Below are 25,772 nucleotides of genomic sequence, written 5' to 3'. Positions count from 1 at the left end.
GCATGGTAATAGCACCGTTTTACTGTTTATCAGTCTGATTTTATTTCATTTTATTATATTATTTTATTGTTTTGTTTTGTATACTTTTTGACAATCACATTAATCACTGGACGACAGTAATACACAAGAAACAAACGAACAAACAAAGAAAGAAAGACAGACAGAAAGAAATAGCTTTTAATACATGTTTTATTATTTTGAAAGTCAACTGGTACTTAGGCAATCTTTTGCATGAAAATCACTGACTGGTGGAATTTGCCATGGATATAATTATCTTGCCATTATATTTCATAACGCGAGAGGATTCAGCGGTGACGTGACGTCACTTCCGGTACGCGGCTCCGTTAGAAATGGACGACAGTCTTCAGCTGGCAGACGGTGGATTAACTAAAAATGTGAGTTGAATTCATATTAAACTGTTTTTAGAGATTCGTGTCCAGATAGACAGTTGTGCAGACACTGAGTAGCTTGCAGAAAGGCTCGCATTAGTCTTTTCTTTCACGCCGCGTTTCAAACTGCAGGGCATTAGTGTTTTGTGGGCTAAACAGCCGATACCCTTTCAAATGAACTAGTCCCGCAGATCACTCAACCTTAATAAACAGGACTAACATGATGTAGAGTTGTTTGTGTGTTTAAGGGAACGCGTACTTTGCGTTTGTTTCTCGTTCATCGCGTGTAAACAGAGTTGGCGCGTCATGTTGCCATAGCAACAGTAATGGCGTCTGTGGACCACATGACTCTATCACGCTGAACATGCATTAATAAACATCAAAATAAATCTAATAAAAATCATACATTTTTATTATTTAATTTATAAAACATTAAATAAAGTACATCTCAGTGTTCTTAAACTGACCTAATTTTCTTCTAGCAGATTGTAATTTAATGTCTGTTAATGTTGGGATGGATTATTCCAGAAGGTGTTGATTGACAGGTGTGCTGCTCAGAGGTTATGATTGACAGGTATTCATGTTGAATAGGTGGCTCGGTCAGGCAGAAGAGCTCGTCAGGCTGCTGAGATGATGAACACCGAAGACTCTCGTCAGAGGAAATCATCTTCATCGCTCAGTTCGGTCACAGAGGTCAGTCTGCGTCAAAACAAACACATTTCACTGAATTTATGAATATTAACCAAAGAAAAAAACTTTTCGTTTGAGGAAGTCCTTATTTAAAAGACATGACTAAAGGAAAAAGGTCTAACGTTAGTAACCGTATCTACTCATAGTAATTGAAGAAGTAAGACGTGATACGGTTTTGAGCACACAGTACAAATTCTCTCCCATTAAATCTTATTTTTTAATTTTTCAATGAACCAGTATACATGTTTGTTGTATGGGGAAAAAAGGCTCCAAATTAAATCTGACAGGACACATGCATTTGGGTCATTCCTGGGATTCTGTGCCTTTGTGTTCCCAGTAAAGATCATGGTCTTACTGCTGTAACGTGTTAAACAATATACATTTTTTAACCTTTCTTAGACATAAATAACACCATTTGAACTCTAAGCATATCTAATTTCATTAAAGCATTAAATACATTTTAAAGCATTTTGAAGCACCACATATCATCATTTTTCCTCTGTCACCAGACCGGCGTATCCCATATTCATGATAAATACAACACTTAGGCTAGGCCTACTATACATGATTTTTTTCCCATTTATTTTTTTACATTGTTGGGTATATCAGTAAAGATTCTCTCTAATGCATATATTATTTTTTTAATTATTACATTTATTTTAGCAATTATAATCAAGGTTTTTAGCTTGTCCCTCAATTTATTGTCCACCCTGTTACTTTTGACTACTTTCCCTTTAAATTAAAGTTGGAAAAATTAAATGACATCTTGAGTTGTCGAAGTAATCAAATGTTAAATAACACTGGATAGTCTCCAATGTAAAAATTAAATACAGATTAATGCTTAGAAGTAAAGTTACAAAACGTATTCAGTCAAGAGCAGCGAGTGATTTTCTCTTTGTCTTTTGTTCTTTGATGAACATGACGGACCGCAGCAGGAATATTAGTGCTGGACTTTAAGAGCTTATGCATGGATCCAATGTACTGTTACACAACATGCGGTTTCTTTTTCAACTGTTTAGAAAGTATACAGTCAAAACTGACTGTATTTACCTGAATACTCGGCAAAATGACATAATTTTCAACGTATTTGACCGTTTAAGCGCAATAAGTCACGAAAAATAAGTAATTTGTGTACTCACAAGCTGTTTGAGAGTGCCACATATAGATCAGTGGTTCACATGCTTGTGGTGTGAGAGCAAAACCTGCAGGAATTATTAAAATTATATAATTTAAACACTAATATGAACACTGATGTCTACGATAGTGATCAAAGTAGAGTAAATCAGCTTTTGATAGAAACTTGGCGCTTAAAATAACGCATTTATCGATGACATTGTTTTGCCACTAGGTGACTGATACATTTTTTTATTTGTTATTGAATCATTTATTCAAGAGAATGTAGTATTGTATGATGCTTCTGAAATAAAACTCAGAAAGATGTGATGTTCTGTTTTTGTAAATATGACCATATTTTAGTTTTCAGAAAAGAGGACGGGGGCGTGGTTGATGGGTGGGGGCGTGGTTTGGGGGAGGCGTGGCTAAGAATGGAGGCATGGTTGATGGGTGGGGGCGTGGTTTGGGGAGTCGTGGCTAATGATGGGGGCATGGTTGATGGGTGGGGGCATGGTTTGGGGAGTTGTGGCTAATGATGGGGGCATGGTTGATGGGTGGGGGCATGGTTTGGGGAGGCGTGGCTAAGGATGGGGCGTGGTTGATGGGTGGGGCATGGTTTGGGGAGGCGTGGCTAAGGATGGGGGCATGGTTGATGGGTGGGGGCATGGTTTGGGGGAGGCGTGGCTAAGGATTGGGGGCATGGTTTGGGGGAGGCGTGGCTAAGGATGGGGGCATGGTTGATGGGTGGGGGCATGGTTTGGGGGAGGCGTGGCTAAGGGTGGGGGCATGGTTGATGGGTGGGGGCATGGTTTGGGGAGGCGTGGCTAATGATGGGGGCATGGTTTGGGGGGGCGTGGCTAAGGATGGGGTGTGGTTGATGGGTGGGGCATGGTTTGGGGAGGCGTGGCTAATGATGGGGGCATGGTTTGGGGAGGCGTGGCTAAGGATGGGGTGTGGTTGATGGGTGGGGCATGGTTTGGGGAGGCGTGGCTAATGATGGGGGCATGGTTGATGGGTGGGGGCATGGTTTGGGGAGGCGTGGCTAAGGATGGGGCGTGGTTTGGGGAGGCGTGGCTAAGGATGGGGGCATGGTTGATGGGTGGGGCATGGTTTGGGGAGGCGTGGCTAATGATGGGGGCATGGTTGATGGGTGGGGCATGGTTTGGGGAGGCATGGCTAAGGATGGGGCATGGTTGATGGGTGGGGGCATGGTTTGGGGGAGGCGTGGCTAAGGATGGGGGCATGGTTGATGGGTGGGGCATGGTTTGGGGAGGCATGGCTAAGGATGGGGGCATGGTTGATGGGTGGGGGCATGGTTTGGGGGAGGCGTGGCTAAGGATGGGGGCATGGTTGATGGGTGGGGGCATGGTTTGGGGAGGCGTGGCTAAGGATGGGGGCATGGTTTGGGGGAGGCGTGGCTAAGGATGGGGGCATGGTTTGGGGGAGGCGTGGCTAAGGATGGGGGCGTGGTTGATGGGTGGGGGCATGGTTTGGGGAGGCGTGGCTAAGGATGGGGGCATGGTTTGGGGAGGCGTGGCTAAGGATGGGGCATGGTTTGGGGGAGGCGTGGCTAAGGATGGGGGCATGGTTTGGGGAGGCGTGGCTAAGGATGGGGGCATGGTTTGGGGAGGCGTGGCTAAGGATGGGGGCATGGTTTGGGGGAGGCGTGACTAAGGATGGGGGCATGGTTTGGGGAGGCGTGGCTAAGGATGGGGGCATGGTTTGGGGGAGGCGTGGCTAAGGATGGGGGCATGGTTTGGGGAGGCGTGGCTAAGGATGGGGGCATGGTTTGGGGGAGGCGTGGCTAAGGATGGGGGCGTGGTTGATGGGTGAATGCATCAAAAAATACTTGACAAATGCATTCACAAACTTGCAACTATGTTATTGTACTTTAATACATAAAGAATTACATCCTTTCCATTCAATGTTTGGCCCGCAACAATAGAATAATATTTTTAAAAAAAGTTTCGCTTTTAACAGCTTTTACATGACACTATTTCTTTTCATGGCCATAGGTTGAAATAAAATAAAAAATCTACTACACTATTTCAATAAAAAACAGTTTCAGTCCTCCTGATGTTCTCTTGTAGCCTTTACTTTCCTTATGTGGGCTTCTAGGTCGCTAGCACCTTTATTTGGGAATTTTCTCTGTAAATCATCTGTGAATTTACATTTGGGCTTTTTTTTTTTTTTACGCTGTTAGGTACTTGCATCTTGACCGTAAACGGAAGCGTCGAATCAAGTCATGCTGCTAAAATTCTGTGAACAAAGTCCACCTACTTGGATTTGATTGGTCATTCAAATATTCTGACATTGATGAGCAGTGACCAATGAGGCTGAGATGAACACACACACACACACACACACACACACACACGGACAGTACGTATAAAGTGGACATGCCCGGGCAAAAGAGGACGTTTGGTCACCCTATCTTATACATCATGTACGGTCTATGTAAGTGTATGATTTAGCTTTTCCTGATAGTCTAGTGTAAAAAGAAAGAAACCGCAATACATTGCAATTCTTAAAAATCACAATACATATTGTATCGGTACTCAAGTATCGTGATAGTATCGAATCAGTGTATCGTCCCAGCCCTAATCGATGCACATCGGAATATCGTTGGCAAATGAAAGCATCATGCAGTGCAAAGCCTGTTCTAAATGCGAGTATAACAAAAATATTAACAGTATTAATGTCCTGAGCGCTGGTTCTATTTTCAGGAGTTTCCCTCAGTGAACTCTCTTGTTTGAGGCACATTTCTCTGCTGTTACCGCAGGGCATCGGCATCTGAGGCATGCCATCTTTGGTCGCTCTTGGTTTGTCCCCAAGAGTGCTGAGAGCCGGACACGAGTTCTGCTCGGAATTCCAGATATGTTTTTTTTTTTTTTTCTGTAAACTTTCCAAATTAGGCTGCGTTCTCCGATGTAAAACCAGGATTCTTGAGTCCCCTGTGACCTCACATATACATGAAATACATTTTTCTGCCATGATGTGTGACAGGCCTGTTTTCCTCACGTCCTGATAGTCAGTGTTTAATTTTGTTTCTTTGCAAATGTATGTTTTGCTTGTGTGAAGCAGACACATCTGAGCATCCAGCGTTGAGATCTGTGAATGTTGATCCTCATGCTAAACACTGGGGCTGATTTTATTTTATATTCACTCTTGACTCGCTTATCAGTGATTTGAAGTTATTTGTCTGAATTATTTTGTCATGGTTCTTAGAAACAGAACGCTTTCTTAAAGGTGATATGTAGAATTCAGAAACCTGTGTTATTCCTTGTACTTCTTTTCCCTTGTTTTTCAATGTAAACACATGCTAGACAGACGTCTATAGCCGTTGCGCTTGCATCCCGTGTCTTTTGCAGCATCTTGCGCATGACACGGCATTTCACTTTTAAAAACGCATAAATAGACCTTGTGTTTTTGTTTTTGTTGTTCTGCTGACCTGCTGTTTTTAACAGCAAAAACTCTTTCTGTGTGATCCAGCCCTTAGGCTGCTGTCACTTTAAGACTAATGCACAGATCCAATATACTGATATACTGTACGTGTCTTTCTCTACTGTTTACGTTCATTTAAAGGGTTAGTTCACCCAAAAATGAAAATTCTGTCAGTAATTACTCGCCCTCATGTTGTTCCAACCCCGTAAGACCTTCGTTCATCTTCAGAACACAAATTTTTGATGAAATCTGAGAGCTGTCTCACTTCTTTGGTTGCAATAATGCTACCAAATTCCTACATTTATATTCAATTAGTATACTAAGACATTATTTGAAGTACTGAATTTTTATGATTTTATTATTTAAAAAAAATGTTTTTTTAAAATTTTTTTATGAAATGATAGTTAAAATATGAAACTAAAACTGTCAGTAGGTGGCGGCAAGTCACTGTCTTAATGAGTGAGTCATTGAGTCGTTCACTCATGAGTAGGGACTTCTTTTAAACATACTTTGCGACCGCTAAAAGAGTATGTTGTAATGTGATGTAATCTGCACGTACTACATTCGCCATGTTGTAATTGTAATGTGACCTACCAGCATTAGTTTTTTTTTTTTTTTTTTTTTTTAATAAAGCAGAGGCTCTGTTCTTTCTTTTGATATATTGACTGTTTACATATTCTTACAACAAAATATTCTGGGGACCATGAAAGTAAAAAAAAAAAAAATGCGTAAAGAAATAGTTAATTTTTTATTATCTACAACAGAACTCGTCAAAATAATGTTGTACAATATATGCAACTTAAAAAGGTTTAATTATAGTAATAATTTAGAATTTTTAACTTGCATTCATGCATTTATTTAAGTTCAGTTAATAGATCCCCTGAAATTCTTTTGAGGGTCTATTTTTATTGCAAGTGTGTTTTTTGTTAGTTTTTTATTGAATTGAACAGCTCATCTCTTCAGTACAGGAGACTTTCATGTGCTTTTATTCAGGTGCACTGATGGCACTTGATGAACACTCATTATCCACTCCCCTGGTTCTCTCTGCTGACCCATTTTCCACGGATTGCATGAAAGACATGTATAGCGTCTCATTTGAGGTGGAATGCAGAGCGACCCCCCCCCCCCCCCCCCCATCCTGACATCAGGATTTACAAATGACCCTGCTGAAGGAACCCAGGAACGGAAGTTTATTTGCTCTGCTGTGTTTTTTATGCCGAAAGTAACTGAATTCCTGCAGGGCTCTTATTTGCAGACCCAATTTGGTAATGAGAAATGCGTCTTTTTTCAAATGCGTTTGTGGGTTGCCCACCCTTGTTGTGCCCCGAGGAATTCTGTCATGTTAAAGCTGGACCGTTATTCAGCTGCTCACAGAACCGCTGTCGAAGCCCAAACGACTATTTTCAGAATGAAAGAATAAAGTGAGATGTTTTTTTCCCCTGTGAAGCTATTTTGGGTCATGCCCGGACAGAGCGGTTCCCACACTTACACCCCTCAAACCCCGTCAGACCTCTCTGACTGTCCTACACTCGTTTATTTCATCGCTATTTCATAACATATTATAACCCAGATCTTTATTTAATGTTGACTAAGGTTTGGATTAATTAAGATTTTTTAATGTTTCTGAAAGAAGTCTCACTAAGGCTGCATTTATTGGATCAAAAATACAGTAAAAACTGTGATATTGTTCAATATTATTACAATTTAAAAAAATAATAAGTGTTGTCAGCATCATTACTCCAGCCTTCAATGTCACATGATCCTTCAGAAATCATTCTAATATTCTAATATGATGAGTTGATGCACAAGAAACATTTGTGATTATTATCAGAATGTTACAGATTATTACATTACCATCCAAAAGTTTAGGGTAAGATTAAATAAAAAGAAGAAAAAAGAAAATAATACTTTTCTTTAGCAAAGATGCATTAAATTCACCAAAGGTGACAGTAAAGATGAATATTCATGAATATTTAACATTTTTAGCACACCAGGGTGACTAAGCATGAAATTGTCCAGCTATGACTTCTTGTTTCACAGGAGTTTAAATATGAGGAAACACAAAGGCCAGATTCACTTAATCATCCGTCACAATGAGTAAAACCAAAGAATATAGATCTGATGTGCAGCAAAAGATTGTTGAGCTTCACAAAATAGAAAGAGCTGTAAGAAAATAGCTAAAGAATTGAAAATCCCCATTTTGACCATCAGGGCAATAATTAAGAAGTTCCAATCAACTAAAGATGTGACGAATCTGCCAGGAAGAGGACGTGTGTCTATATTGTCTTAATGGATGGTGAGGAGGAGAGTTTGAGTGGCCAAAGACTCTCCAAGGATCACAGATGGAGAATTGCAGAGATTAGTTGAGTCTTGGGGTCAGAAGCCTATTAAAAAAAAAATCTAACAACCCCTACATCTCCACATGTTGTTTGGGAGGGTTTCAAGAAAAATGCCCCTCGCTCATCCAAGAACAAACTCCAGCATATTCAGCTGTCAGACACGACTGGATCTTCAGACGGCACAGGGTTCTGTGGTCAGATGAAACTAAACAAAGAGCTTTTTGGCAGCAAACACACTAGATGGGTTTGGTGCACACAAGGATAAAAAGTACCCCATGCCATTAAATGTAATATACCATTGGATCTTTAATGTTGTGGGCCTATTTTTCTGCTGGAGGTCCGGGACTTCTTATTCAGATATGGGATCGTGGATTCTATCAAATATCAACGGATAAAAAAATCCAAACCTGACGCCTTCTGCTAGAAATCTTATAATGGGCCGTGGTTGGATCTTCCATCAGGACAACGATCCAAAACAAACATCAAAATCAACACAAAAATGTGTAACTGAGCACAAAATGAAGCTTCTGCCATGACCGTCCCAGACCTGATGAGTGGAGTGAACTGAAGAGAAGAAGAGCCAACATGGATCTGGGAATCTGAAGGATCTGGAGAGATTCTGTATGGAGGAATGATCTCTGATCTCTGGTCAGGTGTTCTCCAAACTCATCAGGCATTATAGGAGAAGACTCAGAGCTGTTATCTTGGCAAAAGGAGATTGCAATAATTAATTAAATTTCATAATGTGATTTCCTCCCCCACTTTCAATTCATTTACTTCAATAAAAGGTTGGAGTTTTGCAAAAAATTTTTTTATAAAAGATCAAAAGGATAAACAATGCAGATTTATTTTTACAGCCATCTTTGATCATATTTCCCAGGGGTATATATATATATATATATATATATATATATATATACAGACAAACATGGACAAAAGAATAACAGGTGCTCGTTAATACTAGTATTAGCAAACTGTGATGTTGGCTAGTGCGTACATGACATTTTTAGAAAGTACCTTTCTAAAATCTGAGTTAATGTGAAGACACACATCTGTCTGAGTGCTCATCCATGAGACGTGATGTTGTGCTGTGAATGTACTGAGAGTGTGTGTGTTTGATCCCAGGGTCCTCCACCGAAACCGGCCCGTCGGCAGGGAGGATGGGCGGAGGAGAGCGCAGGAACTGGATCTGCCAAGTGAGTGCAAACCTCTAGATTTATGACATGTTCTTCATGTTTTGCCTTTCTAAAAGCCCACACTGTTCTTTCCTACATCTGCTCAACACATAAACACCCCTCACACACCTTCTTCTTCTTCAATAAGAAACGCTTTATTAAACCGCAGTGTTTCAGTCCAGCATTTTATTAAAGGGGTGGTTGATTATGATTTGACTTTTCTAACTTTAGTTAGTGTGTAATGTTGCTGTTTGAGCATAAACAACATCTGTAAAGTTACAACACTCAAAGTTCAAAGCACAGGGAGATATTTGCTTTTACAGAAATCTCTTTTTAAGGACTACAACAAACGGCTGGTAGAGACTACACGACACTCCTCCCGGGTTAGTGACATCACTAACCCTAAAATTTACATAAACCCCGCCCCCAGAACACGATTTATAGATTATCAAGACAGAATATCAGTGACTACATAAGCTACATAAATTCATCAACTAACCATTCAGAAACCTTCTGTTGCTTCTACATGTTGTCTCTTCTTCTTGAGTCTCTCCATCATTGTCTGAATCCGGTTTGAACATAAAAGGCTAAAAGTTTTAGAAATTTTCATTGCATGTGTGTGTGAGGTAAAATGACACAAGCTGTTGAAGCTCCGCCCCCTGTGCCGGGAGCAGCAGCTCATTTGCATTTAAAGGAACAGACACAAAACGGTGCGTTTTTGCTCACCCTCAAAAAGTGACAATTTTAACATGCTATATAAAAATATCTGTGGGGTATTTTGAGCTAAAACTTCACACACACACTCTGGGGACATCAGAGACTTATTTTACATCTTGTGAAAAGGGCATTATAGGACCCCTTTAAACAGATAATCGGTAAGTCCATAAATTATTGTAATAATAAGATGGAATAAGAATAATTAATTCTCTTTCTAGTCTCTGAACGATGTCCGAAACTTTGTATTTCTAACACTTCTTGTGTTTATTTCCTCTTTAAGACAGGGTTCATACAAGGTGCTTAAGGTGCTTGAAGTACTTAAATTGACTTGAAAGGTACTTGAAAAGTGCATGAATTATTGAAAGACAATATAAGTAAAATTAATGTTAATTGATAAAACAATCTTTTCACACAAAATTACCTCTGCAGTCCGTCTGATAAAGATATAGAGCCATTTCGCATGGCTATGAGTGTGATATTGCCCATATAAATAAAGTACATGATACAACTTTCATACAACCTTTTTTTTATTTAAAGGTAAAAAAGATATTGTTTGATTAGTGAGTTCTCTGATTGTTGTCCTTGAAAACCAAAAAAGTAGAGCTTGAAAAGTTCTTTAAAGTCCTGTAATTTCATTTGACAGTGTCTGTACGAACCCTGTTAAGATAAATTGCTCATTTGTAAGTTGCTTTGGATTAGAGTGTCTGCTAAATGAATAAATGTAAATATCAAACAGGAAAGTGGACATGCATCGTGTGTGAGATGTGTTTGCAATCCAGCAATTACTGCATCAGTTGAGCATTTCTCAGTATTTCTTTTATCATGATCACGATAGCATGACTTTTGGATGTAAAACACTTTTAATAAATACACGTAATCCTACATCAGTCCTATAGGATTTGTTGTTCACTCCATTAGAGGAACAGCCAGCAGTGGCCGTCGGTCGCCACATGATGGCATCATCTCCTGTTAAATGAACATCATGATCACTCCTAATGGCAGCATTTATTTTAGTAATTCGCCTGTAAACTCTAATGTAAGAAAACAGAAACACCCATGTTTCCATATAAAGTCTCTGATAAAAATGCTCATCAAATTCATCATTCTGAATCCGTTCACTGCAGATTCTCAATGTACAATGAAAAATGTTACCTCAGAAATCGCTAGTAAATTTCACAAATAATTACAAAGAAATGGCAAGTAACATTGAATTCACCATGTAAGTTTGAAGTAGAAAGACTGAAATAGTATTTTCTTGTAAAACGAGCTATAATAATCTTTGCTTTATTTATAACTTAAAAAATAATTTAGTTTAAAGTGTGTATGAGCCCTAAAGTCTGCAGTACATTTACATGTGCATCATATGTGTGCATTTAGTTCCAGTGTTAGCATAATGGTGAGGTGTGTGAATCTCCTGTTTGCCTCTGATATATGCCAGTAAAGCTCGTGTTGCTAATTTTATTTAACAGATATGAAGATGCGGTTCAAAATGAGTGATTCAATCCAATATTAAGTACTCTCAAGAGTTAAATTGATAATATCTAAAACCTAATTTTTTGAAGATGAGACCTTGATATCATAAATGACACGTTATGAATTTTTACAGTATTTAATTGAGAGAGAACACTTTATATGACGGTGTTAAGATACTGTTTGCTAACACAGTTGTTTTTTCCCCCACTTTATATCATATATAAGTGTATTAGTGATTTTCATGGTAAAATATATAGTAAAATCAATATTTTTTTAATCTTAATAACAATATTTTTACCCCGCTTTATCCCAGGTATGTCTGCGGTGCAGTTCTGTGTTTTGAATGCCACACTATCATAATACTCACTCAATACTGCACAGTCAGGTCTCTTTACTGTACATGTACTTTTCAAAAATAGAAAGTGAATCTTTTCCACAATAATCCACTTCAAATGTTATCCTCATTCAAAAATTGGGGTCAGTAAGAATTTTTTATGAAAGAAATTAATACTTTTATTCATCAAAGATGCATTAAATTGATCAAAAGTGACAGTAAAAACATTTTTAATGTTACAAAAGATTATATTTCAAATACATGCTGCTCTTTTGAACTCTCTATTCATCAAAGAATCCTGAAAAATAACATTTATGATGGTTTCTACACAAATATGAAGCAGCACTGTATTCAGTATTGATAATAATCATAAATGTTTCTTGGACATCAAGATCATCCATCTTATTAGAATGATTTCTGAAGGATCATGTGACACTGAAGACACATGAAAATTCAGCTTTGATCACAATTACATTAAACTTTATATTCACATAGAAAGTTATTTTAATATTTCACAGTGTTTACTCTATTTTGATCAGAGACTTATTTTAAATACATTTTTAAAAATCGTACACACCACAATCTTTTGAATGTTTTGTAAATAGCAAGTTATTTTGCATATACTGTAATATGCATACTGGAGAAATTAAAGTTCACTCTCAAAAATCAAGGATCTTTATTGGCATCGACGGTTCCATAAAGAATCTTTAACTTCCATGGGATCTTTCCATTGGACGAAAGGTTCTTTATGGTGAAGAAAGTTTCTATAGATTTTTTACAATGTTCTTTACACTTAGAAAAACTGGTTCTTTCAGACCTGTTAATCTAAAGGTTCTTTGGGAATCCTTATATTTTCACTGCGAAAACCCCATCTCTATTGGCTGAGTTACCGGAGAATAGAGCAAACTCTGCCCGTCTCTCAGGAAAGGTCGAAGTGTCACCAAACTTCTCCTGATTCTCCCGGCCGGGGGGTGTTAAAGGCCTTCTCCACGCATTGATTCTGCTTCTGAAACCTCTGAAGAAGACAAGGACTCCTTCTTCATCTCAATGTCACCCCTCGTGCTCAATCACCGGCGCTCTGTTCCCACTAATCCCACAGCAGAAATCCCGGGATTTGCAGATCTATCACTCCTAATTGACACTAAATGATCTGTCAGTTTATTGATGAATCTTTGAGGCCAAATTGTCACAATATATTTGATCCCGAACAACTTTTCTTGGCAGTTTTCGCATGTTCACGGCGCTGTAATGACAGGACGGGGCTAAACTCACAATCAGCATCTCAGACCCTCGAACACACTGAAAACTCATATTTCTGTGGCCTTGTTTCACTCTTCATTTATTACACCTAAATGTGAAAGTCTGTTTTGTCTACTCTAGTGAAGTGTTCATAATTTCACTCAGATGTAGTATATTGTACTGCACATGAACACAGTCCAATCTCAGGAGCCATTAGATGGCGCTAAACACCAGCAGAACACCAGCAGGACCCAGTACATCACCTTCAAACGTGTGAAGCCTGACATATGAAGTTAGAGTCAGGAAAAACATTTATTTTTATTTTTATTTAATAGTTTATTGAATGTTTAGAAAAAAAACAAAAAAAAAAACAACAACAAAAAAAATATATATATGTGTGTGTGTATGTAATGCATGTGTTTTTTAAGTATCATATTTGATAAGTCAGGCTTTTATGGCTCATATAGTCTGATGATAAAGTGAAAATATGGAGGAGAAAACTCTGTAATCTCAAACTAAACTCAAATCTCTGTAGTTTTAAATCATATAATGCAATGCAATACAATGATGATTGAGACTTGATAGATGAACAAATAAACCTTCCTCAAAAGCCTGATGATCATATTTGATACTCATGATTATGATAATAAATGATGTATGATAATCAAGTAAAGCGAAGCTGCTTCAGTCCAGCTGAAATATTACTAACAATATCAAAGTTATTCTTGCGTTTCCTTGATAAATCAGGGCAGATTTGACACAGAAAGACTCGTGAAGCTCGAGCTGAAGGAGGGTTAAAATAAATAAATAGTCTATGCTATTTTCCTCAACTATTTTCCAAAACAGTGTGAAAATTATTATTCACCACATTAATGCATAAAAATGCTTCTTTTCAAATGAATGGTGATGAACTAAAGCTGCCATTGCTGTGGGTTTTAGATGAGAGGATTCAGTCTGAGAAGACGTTTCACTAGACACAGATACACACACTTGCAGTGATTGAGTGTGATTGTGCTGGTTGATTGTTGTAAGTTTGATTTGTGATGTCCTCCACAGGTCTGGAAGACGTCAGGCTGCTGAAGAGCTGGAGGAGTGAGTTCACTGTCTTCACTTTTACTGTCTTCAGGATTCAGATTAGCATGCAGTGATTAGGAACCACAGTCTTAAGGAAAGGACATGTTTGTTTATGCTCCTGATTTAAGGAGGAAATTACCGTCATACTGAAAGTGTCCTTGGTTAATGCGAGAACAATCACTCTGATTAACAGGCATGATGGTGGAGTTCACATGTGTAACCTGTGGTTATGGACTAGATCAGTAGCGTTGAGACCACGAGGACTGGACGACAAGACACATATTCACAATATAATCACATGATTTAGCTGACTATAGAAAGCTATGCAACATTGTGTGAGAGAGTGTGACTCTCAGAGACTACGTCTACATTAATCCGGATGCATTTGAAAACGGCGCTCTCCGTCCACACTGGCGCTAAATTCACCTTTACTGCGCATGAGTAAACCCTCACAAAAGCTCACTGAGATGATACTGATGGAAAATAAATAATAGAGTTATCGTGCAACTCTTCTGACAGGATCATTTTGTTTAGCAAAATATCTCCTCATTCACTGAAGCGTCGCTCTCACTCAGCATTACATGTTTGGTGTAAAACGCTAAAACTGCTCTCATGTTCAGCAAATGCGAGTGAATCCTGTCATCTTTGCAGGACTGTGATATGAAGAGTGTGCAAAGTAACATATTTCAGCAACTGTGTGAAAGTGAACAGCACATAACAGGCACAACACCGCTATAAACATCAATATCTATTGGTACAATATGTGTCACATGACTAAACTAACGTCACCAGTTTCAAATAGTGTTCTCAGTCCACACTACAACACGAAACAGCGTTTTCAAATTTGCCCACTTTGGAGAGCGTTTTCAAAAAGCTTCGTTTTCATTAATAAAAATGAAGTGTGTGTGTGTTTAGTTGATGGATAGAGTGTTGTCCCTGTTCTCTTGTGTTTAACACGATGTCTCTCCCCGTGTGTGAAGCCGGCGTCTGAGGCCTCAAACCCCCGAGGGCTCCGACACTGAAAGCGGTGAGTATAGATGATTCCCTGGAGCTCGGCTTCACTTCAAACACATTTACTCCACCATGAACACGCCTTAGGAAATTCAAACAGAACTGAAGCTAATGTCTGCTAATTCACTGTACGACACTCCATAAGAGGGCTGATAGCGGAGCGTGGTCTGTGAGCCTCCAGCTGCTGCGACCGATAAATTACTACACATTCTGAGACATTATTTCATGACGTACACCAGCGGCAAACACACTTACATTAGGCTTAAAGGACCTGATAGAAACATGCCATCTTAAGGCCATATGCTGCACTCACAAATGATAAAGAGACCTTAAATGATTATGAAATAAAGAGATTATGCAGAAATAACACACTGGACACAGCTGCCAGAATATGCATTAAACTACATACTGATCGAGTGTCAAAAATAGACTAAAAGCAAATTTGAAAACAGAAAATTAATTTGATAGATTTAGAAATGTGTTAGAAGATTTAAGAATTAGTGTCAAATATGAACAAATTAACCAACATATATTGGTCTGCTAATATATTGTCAATATACTGGATTTATTTCAGCTAGTTGCATTTGCTTTTAGTACTAAAATAACTAAAGCTAAATAAACTGCTGAAATTTAATAAAAACTATATAGACATGCAGTATAAAAAATAAAAAATTGCGATTAATCGCATCCAAAATAAAAGTTTGTGTTTACATAATATATGTGTGTGTACTGTGTATAATTCTTTTGTATATATAAATACATACACACATGCACGTTTATATTTAAGAAATGTTTGCATGTATATACTGTGTATATATATATATATATATATATATATATATATATATATATATATATATATATATATATATATATATATATATACATAATTTATATTATATATAAATATAAGTATTTTATATATAAATATATTTTTTTAAATATATACATGCATGTGTGTGTATTTATACACACAAAATAATTATACACAGTACACACACATATTATTATTATGTAAACATACTTATATTTTGGATGCGATTAATCGTTGCACAGCACACAAAAAAAGGGAAAAAAAGACAAAACAACAACAAAATGACTAAAACTTTTAACTAAAATTTAAATGAAAGAGAAAAAAAAGAAAATGTAAAGAATTAAATTTCATTCATAGTATATCAATGATACTAAACGCATATCAAACTCATAACTAGTTGCTAATGCCATGCTGCCATCAGTCATAAACACCATACTGATGTCTGAACAATGCCGGCCGCCCTCATGAGCTCGTTCTCTGAATCTGATCCTCCTTTCCTCGTGTGAAAGTTGCTTGAAGTCATAAATATAAATAAGAGAATAATGTGGTCGTCTTGCAGAGACGTGGCGCTCGACTCTTTGATGGAATCAGCATCAAAACCCGGTTCCCTCTCCGCCTCGTGGGTCACAGGTCGTATCGCGACCTCATTAAACAAAACGTTGTTTTCTCTGGCCGCTTAATCACGGCGTTTGCATAGCGAGAGCTTTTCCTCTCGCCGCCTCACGCCGAGGATTGTGTCGACGGTGCATTATCGGGCCGGACGCGGGGAGGGTGTGAGAGTTCAGGTCCAGGGGCCTGTGTGCGAAGGCTTTCTGATGTCATTGCTCTGAGAGCATTAGATGTGACTGCGGGTCCACGGGGGCCCGAATCTGCTGAACCACACGCTTTAGAGATGAGGGGACGCTGTCACCTCGCGCTCATGAATATGAAGCAGCGCTCGTGCGCGCCTGCATTTATTTGTGTATCAGGAACACAGATGAATCTTGTCAGTGACTAAACGAGGCTGGCATTTTTAATTAGCTTTAATTAAAAATGAGAGAAAAGGAAGAAGTTATCAATGTAGGATAACGGGGCTTGTTATGAGGGTCAGGGAGATGAATTGAACGTGGCTTTTGTGACGGGATTCAGAAAGCCTGAGAGGGAATTAAAAATGACCACGTTTATCTCCTTGAGATGGAGTGTGTGTGTGGAGGGATTGTTTCTAGGCATCATGGGTTCGGTTGTTTAAGGTCATAACGCAGCTTTGGTGGAGAACGCAATCCCAGAATGCATGAGCGCAGTGAAAAAATAAATACCAGATGGCAGTAAGCAATTGAAATCTTTATAACTATATTTTGGATTCATTCAATACCACTAACTATTCGATGGCTTTTTAGCGCAATTTTCCCCCGGAAATTGCGATTGTTAACTCATGATTTCTGTTCTGTGCGTCTGTGCGCACCAATCTTGCACTTCTATCTACTCCTCAACCAGACCACCTAGAGACTTCGGGTTTTCGGCATTATGTTAAGGAAGGTCTAATCTCGGGAACGCACAAAAAAAATCCAGGAAAAGATTTACTATCTCTTAGTGTTGTGATCCCATGAGGTGAGAAAATTGCGCTAAAACACTCACCGAGTTTTTATTACTTGTTTCGATCTTCTGGACTGTAGATGTGGGATTGTTTCACCTTAGTAAAGTCGCGTCACACTCTTCCTGATCAACACACTGATCTGAGGAATCCTTCATGTCTGGAGCACTCACACACTCAGCATTACGACTGGCTCAATGACTTGGTGAACAGCGCTAATTCACATTCGTTAGTTACATAGAAGTACCTTATTACAGAAAGTGCATCAGGTTAACACTGCTTGAATGTGAAGGGAATGTTTTAAGCACTTTTATAACTTTTAACCCTTTAACGCCTACTGTGAGGTTTATTTGTTCATCTCTCAATCATTGTTTCATTGCATTATGTTTTAAAACTTCAGAGCTTTGATCATAAAACTAAGCATTTAAATATCATCTTACTCAGACATATTATTGGCAGATATAGAGTGACGACTGATATTTATATGTATTTTATGTAAGAATCTGCTGAAGTATCTCTTATATAAAAACATCTCACTGATTTACATCATTTCATCTTACTTTTTGTTCATATTAATATCAGCATCTGCACTAAATTGCATATTTTTGTTCACTTTGGGCCTGTGAAATAAAACTGAGCTGTATTTCCTCCATATTCTCACTATTAGACTATACGAGCCATAAACGCCTGATGCATCAAATATGATACTCAGCAAACAACATATGCAAACTTTTTCTTTTATTTATATATATATCTCAGGCTTTACAGGACTGTGAAAACCATGTTTGATGGATATTTTAGACAAGACAAATTTTAGCAGAATGTCAGAGCTGCTCTTTTCCATACAATCAGATGTGAATGTGCACTGTTCCTTTAGGCATTACATAATTTTACAGTGTTTGTTAATGACTTAGTATTTATGAACAGACGTCAAAGTTATTATAAAAAGTGGTTTCACTTTATTTTGATGGTCCCTTTTACACATTCTGTTGACTATAAGAAACGTTGCACCTACATGTCTACTAACTCTCATTACAGTGTTAGTAGACTGGTAAAGTTAGAATAAGATGACATGTAGTTGCAAAGTTACTTATAGTCAGTAGAATATCTGTTGGAAAGCATCACAATAAAGAGTTAGCAGATATTAAGCAGAGAGTCTACTAATACCCTAATGAGAGTTAGTTGGCATGTAGTTGCAAAGTTACTTGTAGTCTACAGCATGTTCAAAAGGGACCATCAAAATAAAGTGTAACCTTATCTACTTTTTTCAACATTGGTTGAATGTAAAATGAATGTAAAAATGAATCGCTTTTGAACTTTTCCACTTTAAGTGGTGAAGGTGACAAGTTTTGCTCTGATTTTATTAACAATAAAACCCAATCCCAAACTTTTGAATGGCAGTGTATATATCAGGCTGAAGAAGAAAAGTGTTACTAGCTTTATAACATTGGATGAATGTAAAGTGAATCGCTTGTTTTTGGATAAAAGCATCTGGCGATTGCATGTTTTATAGTTGTAGTAGAAACACTGAACAACACATTTCACTCATGTCGTTTTTTAACTTTTCCACTTTAAGTGGTGATGGTGACAAAAGTTTTGTTCTGATTTTATCAACAAAACTTTCCTTAAGTGACTTGTAGTCTACAGCAGGTTCAAAAGGGACCATCAAAATAAAGTGTTACCTTACCTACTTTTTTCAACATTGGTTGAATGTAAAGTGAATGTAAAAGTGAATCGCTTGTTTTTGGATAAAAGCATCTGGCGTTTTTGAACTTTTCCACTTTTAAGTGGTGAAGGTGACAAAAGTTTTGCTCTGATTTTATCAACAAAACGTTCCTTGATAAAGAAAAGCAATGCTTTCTTCCGTGTGAAGCACTGTGACGGTGGTTTTGTGAACGTGCCACACCTGAACGCACTCCAGCAAAAGCCTGTCCAAAAAAAACAAGAGGAGAAGGGCTGTGAAAGTTTGTCCTTCTTTGGGAGCGATGCCACGCTCTGTCCTGTCGAGTTTTGCCAATTAAAGCGGGTTCCCACTGTTCTGGGCAGCGGGTGCGTGGCTCTTGGCACCGCGGCTCCTGCCAGGCCTCGCCGTGACTTCCGACCCCACACAGATGGGCTCGCAGGCAGGCCTGCGCTCCTGGAGCCCGGCCCGGCCCGGCCCGAGTGGACACGCAGGTCGCCGCTCTGGCCTGACGGGTCCTGAGGGTGGCCGGCGCTGACAGGGCCCAAATGCTCGGCTCCGGGATGAGTGCGAGTGTGTGTCGGTTTCTGGGGAGCCCCTGGCCGGAGCGCCGCCTCACAGCGGGGAGAGATACTGTCTCGATCACTGAATATTCATGGCCGCCTGGTCTCCGTGACAGGGGGGCAGCGTGGAGGAGGATGTCAGCGCGAGAGTGAGAGAAACACTGGGAGGAGGGAGGGAATCAAACAGTTCACACACACAATATATAAACAGAGCCGTGCCGAGGAGACAGACAGCATCTGTGATGATTGGAGGGATTGTGGGAAATGCTGCAACTCGCAGTAACACCCAGCAGTAGCTGTAGCATATGGCCGAGTGCGCGTCTCGAAGAGAAAAACTTTGTGGCTCAGTTCAAATCCATAATCAGGCTCTGAGAGGAACTGAATCGGCGAGTGAATGAGACTGACTGTATTAAACAGTCAATGTTTGTTTATGTAAACTAGCGGTTACAAAAAGGCCCGTTCATACTAAGAAAGTTCGTTTTATTAGCATCCACACCAAAGTACCATAACGTTCTGTTTATTATTATAAGTGTGATGCAGTTTTGCTCTCTGCTTCTTTAAAAAAATGGATGTCAATGTTTTCATCGTTGATCTGCCTGAAACAATCGTTCTGAAAGTGTTGATGTCGATATACTGTAATAAGTCCATTATAAAAAGTCAATATTTGTTTCTGTAAACTAGGAGTTATGTTAGCCAGTGTAAAGGCCCGTTCATACCAAGAACGTTCATTTTATTAGCAAATGTTCTGTTTATTATTATATGCGTGATGCAGTTTTTCCGCCTCTTTAAATAACCATGGGGTCTCGTTTATAAATGTGGCTGGAAACCAAAAGTTCCCACGCAAAAGTTGTGATCTATTAAAAACAAACTTGAGCAGTTTGGCGACACCGAGGGACTGGCGGCAGATGAAGGACAACCACTGTAAATCTTCATTATGAGTCCTAATCATAAATACAGTGCATGTTCACAATTACAGTTTAAAGAAATAAAAGAATGATTTAAACTATGTTTTACATCTGATATACACATTGAGATTAAATATGCCATTCTCATTAATGGAGTTAAGCACTTAGGCCTAAATTACATGAAATTATTACTGAGAAGTTACAACTTTATTTTATATTCTAATAAATAATAATAAGTAGCTCGATCACATGGTGAGTTTAAATCCATAATCAGGCTCTGAGAGGAACTGAATTGGCTTTGGCGAGTAAATAAAACTGACTGTTATAAGTTCATTATAAAAAGTCAATATTTGTTTCTGTAAACTAGCCGTTGCGTTAAAGGCCCATTCACACCAATAACGTTCATTTTATTAGCATCCACACCAAAGTACGATAGCATTCTGTTTATTATTATAAGAGTGAAGCAGTTTTGCCTCTTTAAGTAGCCGGATGTATTCTGATGTCTTCATCGTTCATCTGCTGGAAAAAATCATTCTGAAAGTGCTTATATCGACTGATATCTGATATCGACTGATACCTTAAACCGTGGAATGAATGTTTGAGGCCTGAAGCTTATCAGATAGATGTATTTATAGTTCATAATTAGCTACATTTAACACAAAAGAAGCTCGTTTCCTTGCTAAAGCGTTGTTTAAAGGGATGAAATTAATTTGTACTCATCCTCATGCTGTCCTAGTAGGATATGGCTTGCTTTCTTCATATGATCAGAGGTCGCAATATATTGGTCTTATTTTCAATACAAAGCTTTTGTATTTATTTTGTGTTATTATGGGCTTGTTCTTGTTTGCTGTTTTTTTTCTAGCAAGCTTATTTAGTTGTAGAATGCGGTTTTGATTGGATTACCGTTGTGTTCGCTTTGTGTGGTTTGCGAAGCGCCTACTTTGCGGGTCCCATCCACGTGCGTTGTATGGACTAACAGAGATGGATTATTTTTCTGAAAATCTGTTTGTGTTCATATGAAGCAAGAAAGTCATTCATCTGGGACAGCGTTAGGGCGAGTACATAATAAGATAATTTTCTGTATTACATGTCTTGTTAGAGTTCAATGGAAAATGCATTTCATCTACTTGTTCTAGACATCCCAGTGATTCCAGACCTGGAGGAGGTTCAAGACGAAGATCTCACCATGCAGATCGCTGCTCCACCCAGGTATCAACTGACACTCATCATCAGAAACAAACTCATATGGTTCACATGCCCACACACAATAGTGAGATCATTCTGAAACATGTCCACTTGAGCCCAATGTTTGAGCATTTGACAGATGGATCTTGCTAAGAAACTTTATTAAAGAGGACCTATTATGCCTTTATTCAAAAGTCTTGATGTGGTTTTCAGGCTCTACTAGAACAGGTTTTCCTGCTTGAATGTTGATTATTTTCCTCATATTCTCCATTGTTGCGGCTCCTCTCTTCCCAGTCTGTCAGTAACGCTCTGTTTACTTCCTGTCTCTATGAAGCCCCTCCTTCTGAAAAGCACACTGTGCTCTGGTTGGTCGGCTGGATCAGTGTGTTGATTGGTCGAGGGCTTTGAGAGTGTTTGGGAAATGTCCCGCCCCTTACCATAACCACCAGTTTAACACACTACTAACTAACTCAACCAGGCCCCGCCCCTTTATTCTGCTTATTAATTATTTACATGAGGAATATTGTGACGTGTTCGTTCCCGGCATTTCAGGAGTTCAGAAACAGTAGAATAGAATATATATATATATATTTCCTTGCGGCTTAAACACAAAGCACAAAAGTAAAAGAACAGTTGTAGTCTAGGTCATGGATTTTTCATGCCAATGACCCCCAAATATGATGATCACCTGTGGTAAAATACAATATTTATTTTAGATATTTTAGGCAGATATTTATTTTTATGTACAAAAACCCATTTATTCTCTTTTTTGAAAATAATAAGCAACAACAAATATTATGCAAGTTATCCTTTCCCAGATAAAAATAATTGGTTTTATATTGCCACTGTACTGAAGCCAAAACAAATGATTAAAATATTATCTGGAAAACATTTACTTTATATTAAGATTAACAAGAAACAAGAGGATAAACATTTTTCATTTCAGATTTATTTGCATAGTGCTTTTCACAATAAATATCATTCTAGACCAGCTTTACTGAGGATATTGTGCTTAACAACAACAAAACAAAGTACAAATAAAACATCTTATCTTGAATAGTTAATTGTGCTAATCTAGGGCTGTCATGGAATAAAATAATCACAATTAGTCTCTGATTTCTGACCTGCCTTAAGAAAGCTAAATGGAAAATGAAACCAAAATCAATAAAGGTGATTGTCCTAAACATATATAATTCATATCTTAAGTCAGTGTTAAAGGTGAAATAGTTTTAGGATGTCAGGTTTGTGATGGTTTGTCATAATATTTTCATCATGTCAAAGTTTCAATTCATTCTTAATTTGAATGATGGTGCTGAAAAGTTGCAAAGAATTTAATCTGGTTGTCTATCAGCAATTTAAAAGGAGGACAGGCTAGTCTTTAAGATGATGTGAACCGACTCTCTTGTCTTCAGTATCCAGGTGAACCGAGTTATGACCTACAGAGACCTGGACAACGACCTCATGAAGTACTCTGCTTTCCAGACCCTGGTGAGACACTCACTCTACCCATCATTCCTAAACAGCAACACCGACTGTTCACTCTCTTGTAAGGCAGAGTCAAGTTTCTGAATCATTTTAGTTAGAGCATCTTTCCCATCCTGCAGTATTTTTGGGTGATTATGTGGTCACATGCTGGCCTGGCGTTAGATTGCATAGCTATGGTATTATCAGTAATTGTTTGCCCAATGTTTTGCTTGTATTGCATGTTTCCAGGATGGAGAGATTGACCTGAAGTTGCTCACGAAGGTTTTAGCCCCGGAGCAGGAGGTGAGAGAGGTGAGCAAATACAGCGTCTGTCCGGCTCTTTCTAGGGCGTGTAAGAGGATTTATGAAATCAGGACCAACATTCTTCATTTCATACTTTCCTACGATGTTTTACAGCGATAGTCCACCCAGAAATGAACATTCAGTCATCATTTGCTCACCCTCATGTCATTACAAACTCATGATTTTCTTCTGTGAAACACAAAAATAAGACATTTTGAAGTACCTTCACTCTTTTAAACACTGGCTAGCAGTCAAACGCTTGCAATCATTTGTTTTTGAAAGTCCCTTATGTTCACCAAGAATTTATTTGATCAAAAATACAGTAAAAAGAATAACATTGTGAAATATTATTATGATTTAAAATCACAGTTTTTATGTGAATATATATATATATATAGTAGTGTAATTTATTCCTGTGATCAAAGCTGAATTTTCAGCATCATTACTCCAGTCTTCAGTGTCACATGATCCTTCAGAAATCACTCTAATATGAGGATTTGATGCTCACTATTTATCAGTATTATCAATGTTGAAATTGATTTTTGTGCTCCTTCATATTTGTGTGAAAACTGTGATACATTTTATTTTTCAAGATTTTTTATTAATAGAAAGTTACAAAAACAGCATTTATTTGCAATAGAATCTTTTGTAACATTTATAAATGTCTTTACTGTCACCTTTTGATCAATTTAATGCATCCTTGATGAATAATGTTTTTTAAAATAAATCTTACCTTCAAACTTTTGAATGATAGTGTATCACGGTTTCCACAAAAATATAAAGCAGTACAACTGTATTGATAAATAATCATAAATGTTTCTTGAGCAGAAAATCATCATATTATACTGATTTCTGAAGGATCATGTGACACTGAAGACTGGAGTAATGATGCTGAAAATTCAGCTTTGATCACAGGAATAAATTACACTTTATAATGCATATTCACATTTTAATAATATTTCACAATATTACCATTTTAGCAGAAGAGAATTAATTATTCCAAACTTTTGACTGGTAGTGAATGCAATGACAGTCCATTACGACAAGGACAATAATAACTATCAAAATGATTTTTAAAAGTTCTGCAGTTGATGCCTTTCCTGAGAAACTCAGTTGAATGTAGTGCACAAGTCATCGACTCTACTTTCTTGATATTTTTATTGTTATTTTTCATCCTTGGAGCTTGACAGACATGCTCACTGTGAACTGCTGTATACATCACATTGTTTCCTTACAGAAGATGCATAGATTATTCAGCAACAAAAAAAATCCTTGTGTTCCTTGGCATGAGTGTAAGTAAATGATGAATTTTTAGGTGTCCCTTTAAAGCCACTGTTCTTCTCCTGCTTCCCAGCCTCTCTCTCTTAATGAAGTTCCTATGGGTTTTCATGGTTTTCAGGAGGATGTTGTTTGGGATTGGGATCATCTGTTCACCGAAGTCTCCTCTGAACTCCAGACGGAATGGGATCAAGAAGAGCGAGAGGAGCAGTCACCACCTCCTGTGGCCTGAGGAGGGACACGTCTCTGTAGGGTTACATTTACACTTCATGTGTTCAGATATTGTTCATATTGAATGTGTCTCTTGACTATGTCATTGTCTTTGCCGGTGACGTCACACGGCTTTACGCTGTGTGTGTGTTTCTCATTAAGGTTAACCTTGCAAACCCAGAAACATTGCTTTTCTTAACTGGATCAATCTGGAGACATTTGTCACTGTTTGTAGTATCTGGAAAAAGCGTAAATCCAAGGTTAATGAGTGGGTAAACTGAAATCCAGTTGATTGAGTTAAAATGAACTTTGCTCATCCGAGCAAGCCAGCCTTATCATTATTGACCAGACCATCGACCGTGAACCAAACGTCCGGTTCTCAGCTATTTCAAACACGGTGAGCTTAATTCCTGTGTTTTTATCATGCCTTGTTTGTTGGTTAACATGATAACGCGTTTCATTTAAGTCAGAATATCAAATTTCACTCTTTGAAAAATGTACATTTCTCATGAAATTATCCATAAACAGTAATTAATTATTCACCTTTTGTCTGTGAAATGTTTTAATAGTCATGCTCAATTTTTTATTTATTTTTTTGCCTTGATGATATTCAGTATATATCTTGTAATTTATGCTTTCAGTATATATCTTCCATATTATGTATTTGTTTTAAATGGCTTAAAAGATTAAAAAAGGGGAACCATTGTTTTGACCAGTAGATTCAAAATAAAAACAATTACCAATAACCACACTGTGAAACATGCTGATTTCACTAAAACTAACACTATTAAAAATCGTTTT

At 38.1% G+C, this 25,772-nt stretch overlaps 1 protein-coding gene across 1 annotated transcript; it reads left to right on the top strand.

Annotated features, from left to right (window-relative positions):
* The first annotated feature begins 321 nt into the window (after positions 1–321).
* On the top strand, positions 322–25,511 carry ift43 (intraflagellar transport 43 homolog (Chlamydomonas)). The gene is made up of 9 exons (XM_084097878.1): positions 322–395; positions 981–1,082; positions 9,101–9,171; positions 13,970–14,005; positions 14,968–15,014; positions 21,668–21,740; positions 23,129–23,204; positions 23,430–23,492; positions 24,883–25,511. The coding sequence occupies exons 1-9, from the start codon at positions 351–353 to the stop codon at positions 24,991–24,993; spliced, it is 624 nt and encodes a 207-aa protein (XP_083954004.1). The 5' UTR covers positions 322–350; the 3' UTR covers positions 24,994–25,511.
* The last annotated feature ends 261 nt before the right edge of the window (positions 25,512–25,772 follow it).

Source organism: Abramis brama (genome assembly GCF_963993115.1).
Source record: "Abramis brama genome assembly, chromosome: 21".
NCBI classification, from domain to species: domain Eukaryota; kingdom Metazoa; phylum Chordata; class Actinopteri; order Cypriniformes; family Leuciscidae; genus Abramis; species Abramis brama.
This window is presented reverse-complemented; position numbering and strand designations above follow the sequence as displayed.

Bases quoted from the DNA above. Each gene is read 5' to 3' on its own strand.
- ift43 (XM_084097878.1), top strand. From the start codon at position 351: ATGGACGACAGTCTTCAGCTGGCAGACGGTGGATTAACTAAAAAT. The intron at 23,205-23,429 runs GTGAGACACTCA...GCATGTTTCCAG, and splicing joins ACTCTGCTTTCCAGACCCTG to GATGGAGAGATTGACCTGAA. The intron at 23,493-24,882 runs GTGAGCAAATAC...CATGGTTTTCAG, and splicing joins CGGAGCAGGAGGTGAGAGAG to GAGGATGTTGTTTGGGATTG.